The sequence below is a fragment of the Eupeodes corollae genome, chromosome 1 (genome assembly GCF_945859685.1).
Source record: "Eupeodes corollae chromosome 1, idEupCoro1.1, whole genome shotgun sequence".
NCBI classification, from domain to species: Eukaryota; Metazoa; Arthropoda; class Insecta; order Diptera; family Syrphidae; genus Eupeodes; species Eupeodes corollae.
In genome coordinates this window covers 112285514-112292841 of record NC_079147.1, presented here as the reverse complement: position 1 = coordinate 112292841, position 7328 = coordinate 112285514, and the positions used below count along the sequence as shown (strand labels likewise).

The 7328-nt window shown below is 33.2% G+C and overlaps 1 protein-coding gene across 1 annotated transcript; it reads left to right on the top strand.

Moving 5' to 3' along the window:
- Positions 1-1303: 1303 nt before the first annotated feature.
- LOC129939728 (ionotropic receptor 93a) lies at positions 1304-6149 on the top strand. The gene is made up of 17 exons (XM_056047844.1): positions 1304-1421; positions 1490-1642; positions 1709-1845; positions 1909-2017; positions 2081-2448; positions 3549-3716; positions 3810-3918; positions 3987-4132; positions 4197-4303; positions 4362-4422; positions 4502-4576; positions 4633-4788; positions 4853-5003; positions 5061-5281; positions 5346-5526; positions 5624-5860; positions 5918-6149. Exons 1-17 carry the CDS (start codon positions 1316-1318, stop codon positions 6010-6012), a joined length of 2580 nt encoding a protein of 859 aa, XP_055903819.1. The 5' UTR covers positions 1304-1315; the 3' UTR covers positions 6013-6149.
- The last annotated feature ends 1179 nt before the right edge of the window (positions 6150-7328 follow it).

Sequence of the window (7328 nt, the reverse complement as noted above, 5' to 3'; positions counted from 1 at the left end):
TTCAAATGACAACGGTTCTACAAACTTACTGACACTATGAAAAGTCATAGTTGTAAGTTGTATCACAGCTTTACTTACTAAAGTAATACAAGTTTTGCTCCCAGATAAAGATAAAATAAATGTATTGGTACTCTTAGATTTTTCGAAAGCATTCAATATTCAATAAACCTCGAGTTTATGTGATAAATTCTTTCGACATTTTAATTTCTCGTTCTGTGGTGAAAAACTATTTTATTTCTAGTTAAGGATTGAACAACTTGACTAACTAAGTGAACAATTTTTCTGAACGTCCTCCAATCTCTTGCGGTGTTCCACAAGGTTCAATTCTTGATCCTTTATTATTTTCACTTTATGTAAATCAAATACCATCAGTTTTTTAATAAAGTACAATCCTCGTGCATGGTGATCATGTGCAAATGCCTTTGAGTTGCGCGTTAGGGCTTTTAAAACACGGTAAAAGCTATCTTAATTAAGATCTTGACAAAATCGTAATCCCAAGAAATCTGTAACCCTTGTGATATCTCCGATGCTCTTCGAAACTCCCTAATTGAATAAGTTAAAGAGCTAGGAATCTAACTATGCTGTGCCACCGAACTTAAACCTGGAACAATCACATCAACATAGCTGTGGGTAAGGCATATGGCATCCTTCAAACCATGTAGGCAAGACAATCTTCTACGCCTATAGGAGTTAAAGCGGATGTTATAACCGAGAAACCCTGGTGTTACCTACTGTCATTTATGATTACAAAATTTATTCAAATTGCAATTGCGTCAGCAAAAGGAAATTGCTTTTAACAGCCTGGTACTCTATTTTAACGATCTAAAATGTTATGACAGTGAATCTAGATTTTCCAAAAACCTGTTTAACATGACCTTTGAAAATTTTCTTAAGTACCTTGCATTCAATCTACTCTCAAAGATACAAAATATCCATCCACGCAAAGAACCCGAAATCTTGCGGTATACCCTTCTTAGACCTTTAAGGGCATTGTGCGCTTATTGGAGCTGTCCGCAGGCTGAGCTTTCACTGTATGTGCTTATATTTAGTTTTGATTTCAATAACTAAATTTTCTTCCTTTATACAATCACAACAACTGCACCTGTATGGCATTTACAATACGTATTGGAAACTCGCAAGGGAAAGAGTATATTAAATGCCAAGAAACTACCGACATTAATTGAATTTCAAATCGTTTGTCTGCCATGCAACTTTAAATTAATTATTAATTATAGAGCATTGGTAGGTCGGTATAAGTGAAAGTGAATTCGACTGTGAAAATGTATTTTAGTTCTTTGTCGAAAGTTAAAGTGTTATGAAGTCTTCAATTGCTGTTGTTTTCATTGTCATTTGTATTGGCCTTATTCAAAAGTGCCAATCTAACGATTTTTCATCATTTCTTAGTGTAAATGCATCATTAGGTAAACATCCTTTTAAAAAATTATTGCATGATGATTTTTTTATCTTGTTTATTATTGTTTTATTGAAGCCGTTGTTGTGGACCATGATTACATGGAACAAAAAGGCACTGATATCATGAACGATTTACAAAAAATTCTCGAAGAAACTATACGAGAAAACTTAAAGAATGGAGGAGTCAGTTTGAAATATTATACTTGGAGTCCAGTGCGATTGAAGAAAGGTATCAAAGTGCATTGTCCTTTTTCCAATTATAGTCAGAAATCATATGATGATTTTTTATTTTAAGACTTTATTGCTGCCATAACAGTTATGGATTGTGACAGAACTTGGAGTTTTTTCGAAGCTACACAAATCAATTCAATTCTCTTGTTCGCCATTACTGACTCAGATTGTGCTCGTTTGCCATCCGATAAGGCTCTTATGGTAAGATTTGGTGGAAAGAAGTCTCGAAATCAATCTCGTGAAATTTTGTTTTTTCGCATTAAGATTCCAATAATTTCCAAAGGCGAAGAACTTCCACAACTTTTGCTTGACATAAAGGTACAAAATGCCCTCAAATGGAAATCATGTGTTCTTCTCCTCGACAAAACTATTGGTACCAAATTTAATAACGTAATAATGAAGAACTAATTTTAAGAATTTTATTAATATTTTTCAGTTAATCAAAACTCCCAAATAATTGAAGCACTTGTGCATGACAATTCCAATAATAAATTAGATCCAATTGCATTGTATATTTACACTTTCGATGATAATTTACGAAGCCAGAAGAAAAGGAGTAAACTGAGAGAAACTTTGAGGAAATTCACAAGAAGTCGAAATAATCAGTTTATTGTTTTTTCGAATTCAATTGAAGATATAATGGAAGTCGCTCAAGAATTGAAAATGTTTCACATTTATAATCAGTGGTTGTTTTTTGATTTACACCAAGTCAACGAGGATTGGACTTTTGACTTGCTGACTCAGAATTTGAATGAAGGGGCAAATATAGCATTTGCTGTTAATGAAACTAGTCGAATGTGCCAGGTATGTGTGCGTTAAGCGTAAGTTAGAAAAAAAATACTTAAAACTAAAGATTTTGAACATAGTGATAAAGTAACTGTGCTTTTGTGAGTATTAAGGCAAAGGTAGCGAAAATGGGTTTAATGGCTGAAACACAAACACGCTTCAGCTTCGGCTTCACCTGACGTTTACGAGTTCAGCCATAGGAATTCAATGCGTACTATCACAATGAAACTTCGACCTCACGTTTCTTTTGACAATCGTAGGAAAATAACGTAATGTTACGTAATATGACTTCAAACAGAAGCTCTAGTTTAAATTTGCTGAACATTTGCTTTGTCTGACAGCTCAACACCTGTAAAAAAAAAGTCAACAAACAAAATATATTTGCTTTTGGAGGGATAACCATTTTTTATTCGAAAAGGTTAAAATGTAAGGTATTTAAATATACATAAAATAACTATACAATTTTTCATGAAAAAGTTTTTTAATTTTCGAACAGAAAATGAGTTTCGAAGAACACCTCATCGATTAAATAACTCCGTAGATTGAGCTTCCGGACCCACCAAAGTCTCAGTATGAGCTTAACATACCCACGATGAAAGCTACTTCCGCGATTAATTCGGAAAAAAAATAACAGCTGCTAATGACATAGGTGTCATTATTTAGAAATGTCATATTAGAAATGTCAATTAAAGCACACTCGAAGCAGGTCCATCGTAACGCAGACGAAGCCGAAGCGTGTTTGTGTTTCAACCATAATGGTTAATGATAAAAGTCCAACGACTGAGATAGCTGGATCACGTAGAGCGCACGGAAACAAATGCTCCGACCTAGAAAGTATTCTAATCCACATCCACAGAAAAGCGCTGTAGTGGAAGACCGCGGATCAGGTGGCTCAAGCGGAACCCAACTTGGAGTGTGCAACTGGAGACACCTAGCTATGGGCCGAGTAATATAGAGAAGTTTATTGAGTGAGGCCCTAGTTCACACAGGACTGTAGCGCCACCTTAACATAATGTAACGATATGACACCTAGAAGATAGAATTCCAACGAAATTTCGTTCTTCTTTAAATGTTGGCCCTCCCTCCCTCACTTTGAAAAAACATATTTTTATTTGCAGGAGTCCCTAAAATGCATAATGTCTGAAATAGCTATGGGTTTTATATCGTCACTGTCGAAAGTTATTCGAGAAGAAGAATCTATTTTTGGTGAAATCTCCGATGAAGAATGGGAAGCAATTCGTCTTACAAAATCAGAAAAGCAGGAGAAGCTTTTGAACTATAGTCAAGTAAAATACATTTAACATTCTTAACATAATATTTCGATAGTATCGAAAAACAAAAACGGTTTTAAAACAATGTTAAATTTTGAATTCTTTTAGGATTACCTCAAGTCGAATAGTGTTTGCGCAAGCTGCTCTAAATGGCGTTTTAAGACAGCAATATCTTGGGGAAAAACTCAAGAGCATTTCAAAAAATTTCATAAAAATAGTAAATACTTTTCAATAATCATACCATTTGTGTATTATTTTAACAAAAAACTTAAATATCATTTATAGAAACAAAAAAACTCGATAAAAATATTTATGACTTTGAGGATGTTGGCTATTGGAGTCCAGTACTGGGATTTGTTACAGTGGATGCAATATTTCCACATATAGAAGAACGATTTAGAAATATAACAATGGATGTTATTACCTATCATGTAAGCATCAATATTTCTATTCCAATATATCATAAGTACCGAATTAATTTTAATTTTCTACAAGAATCCACCCTGGCAAAATCTTAAAACAAATGAAAAAGGTGAAATTATAGAATCATCAGGAATTATAATAGAATTGTTGAAAGAATTCTCTCGAAAACTAAATTTCTCGTAATTAAAAATTTAAGTTCTTTATGTATAATCATTAATCAAAATTTTCTTTCATCAGATATCGGCTTTATGATGCCAAGACATTTGAAGATGATCCTACAGTAAATGAGAATACTACAGTACGTACATATCTCATCTTTAAATTTATTATTTTCTTATTTGGACAAAATAATATTAAATCTATTTATCTTCTTCCAGGCTTCTACAGATCTCTATGGTAGTCTGACTCACTTCATTCCAAACTCTGTAGTTGAACTCATTCAAAACAACAGGGTAAAAATTTGTTTTATCGAACTTTTCAAAACATTAAAACCCTTTTTTATTTGTAGTTCTTCTTAGCCGCTGTCGCATATTCCATTGACGACCCCGATTCAAAACCATTTAATTACACAAGTCCAATAAGCATTCAAAAGTACACTTTCCTATCAAGACGACCTGATGAAGTTAGCCGAATTTACTTATTTACAGCTCCGTTCACATTCGAGGTATTAGTGTAATTTTTTCTTCTATATTTTGTTCATTAAGAGCCTTTTATTTTTGACATGCAAGACTTGGGCTTCGCTTATTGGAGTCCTACTGACAACAGCTCCTTTACTCTATTTGATAAACATACTTGTGCCAATTGAAGAGCTACGTACAAATGGGTTATGTAAAATGAACAACTGTTTTTGGTACGTCTATGGGGCACTTCTTCAACAAGGTTATTTCGAAATATCACTCCGAATTTCGGTCACTCGATAAAACAAAATATTTTTAGGTGGGATGTACCTTCCAAGAGCCGATAGTGGAAGGCTGATTGTTGGTGTTTGGTGGATTGCAGTTTTAGTTCTTGTCACAACATATTGCGGCAATTTAGTTGCATTTCTCACATTTCCTAAGTTTCAGCCAGCCATTGACTTTTTGTTTCAGACATTTCAGCATACCGAAGTAGAGCAGTTCGGTTTGCGGAATGGGACTTTTTTCGAAAAATATTCATCGGTAATTTATTTTTTTTAAACCGAGCTTAATTACCTTCAAATCTTAATCTAATCTATATCAAAAGATTACAACAAGAGATGATTTTAAAAAATTCATGGAAAAAGCCACAATGTATAACAATTTGAGCACAGAAAATATAGGAGCAGTCGAAAAAGGACAACGCATAAATATTGACTGGCGTATCAACCTTGAGCTTACTATTCAAAAGCATTTTGAGAAGGATAAAGAGTGTAAATTTGTGCTGGGTAATTATTTCGAAATCACGTCTCCATAAGAACTCTATTATCTTAACTGCATTTTTATAGTATGTAGATAAAATTGTCGATCTTATTGTATTTTAAGGCAAAGAAGACTTTGTTGAAGAGCAAATAGGATTAATTATGCCAGTTAATAGCCCCTATATGTCATTGATTAACGATGAAATCAAACGTCTTCATCAAATGGGATTTCTAGATCGTTGGCATAAAATCAATTTACCATTAAAAGATAAATGTAAAGGAAAAGGAGTTCTTGGTCAAATAACAAATCATAAAGTTAATTTAACTGATATGCAAGGATGTTTTCTTGTATTGCTTATTGGTAAGACATTTAAATAAATACAAAATTTCTTTTCATGAAAATATTGTTATTTTTCAGGTTTTGTAATAGCACTGTTTGTAATTCTTTGTGAATATTGGTGTCAAAGCCTAAATAAATCGAAGAAAAGTAATTTCGAACAATATTCAACTTAAGTTTAATGTCTTGAGGTGAAACGTGTGAAAGGTATAAAGTAATGAACATAAACCTTTAAACATTGTTTTTCAGTATTATAACAATAAGCAAAATATTATGTACAAAAATCGGTACAAAGTTAATTAACTTTAATTTATTTCAATAAAGCAAGCAATTGATTTTAAGAACTCAACTTAAGTTTGGTTCTTTATTTTCGGTTATTTTTAATTTGGAAATCATTTTTGTTTCCAATTACGATCAAGTTGAAACCGATGCATATCGTCTGGTTCTGAGTTCGAATTAAATTTTTGTCACCGAAAGAAAATCCACCTTAAAAAATGGCAACGTTTCCATTATAATTAGATGAATTCTGTTGGAGAAAAAACATTAAGATTTTCATTCGGATGAAGATGATGGCACAATGAGTCAGTTGAGTGAACGTATTATTTGGTTTTGCTAGGAAAAAAAAGTGTTAAAACTAAATTTCGAATCAAGTAGTGAAATCTATTCCCATGTTGTGGACGAAGATAAGAGAATTAAATGAACAATTGATGAAACTTATCGTTTTGCTGAATAGACTATCGCTGCCAAATTGAGGTCCAAGCATATTTGGTGACCAGTGGATTTCATTCAAGCCTTGCTTTCGATGTTACATTTTAAAGACAAGAAGACAAGTAGCCAAATCAATCGACTTCAAAAGATTACAAAATTAAAAATCATTGAGCCTGTTAAGTCCAACTTTTCGACACTTTTTTTCGGGTTTTCTTTCAAAATATTAATATAAACTTTCTTGTCCATAATTCCGTTGATAAAAACAAGCTCGCCCACGCCCGCAGCAGATATGCAATCCTATACCATCACTCATCCACCGCCATGTTTTATTGCAGGTGCCAAGTTATTTTTTTGGAGTGCTGTATTTGGTTTTCTCCAGACTTTTGTCACAATGGAAAACGTTAAACTTACTCTTGTCAGAAAAAAATACATCATCCCAAAAAGCGTTTGGCTTGCTTCTGTTTTCCTGGTTAACTGGCGAAATCATTGGCTTACGCCTAGCAATACGTGCGTTGTATTCAGCTTCATGGAGTACTCTTCTTATCGTCATAGGGTGAACGCTGCGAATTTGTGCATCAGCTCCTATCCATAATTTGTCCAATCTCCGCAAATGACCTGCCTCGACTATAATGTAAATAATTCATTTTTTTTTTCAGATTCCGTGGTTTCCTTCTTTTTTCGGCTCATTGCAATAAATTTTATTTAATTTTCGCAAAAAAATATTTTTTTTCAAAATAACTACTGGTATCTACACAAGCAAAACTTTTTTTTTGAATAACTGCAA

What these genes read in the sequence shown, in the direction of transcription:
- LOC129939728 (XM_056047844.1), top strand. Translation starts at nt 1,316, where the DNA reads ATGAAGTCTTCAATTGCTGTTGTTTTCATTGTCATTTGTATTGGCCTT. An exon ending in CAGTAAATGAGAATACTACA is followed by an intron (nt 4,423 to 4,501) that starts GTACGTACATAT and finishes ATCTTCTTCCAG; the next exon opens with GCTTCTACAGATCTCTATGG. An exon ending in TTTTCTTGTATTGCTTATTG is followed by an intron (nt 5,861 to 5,917) that starts GTAAGACATTTA and finishes GTTATTTTTCAG; the next exon opens with GTTTTGTAATAGCACTGTTT.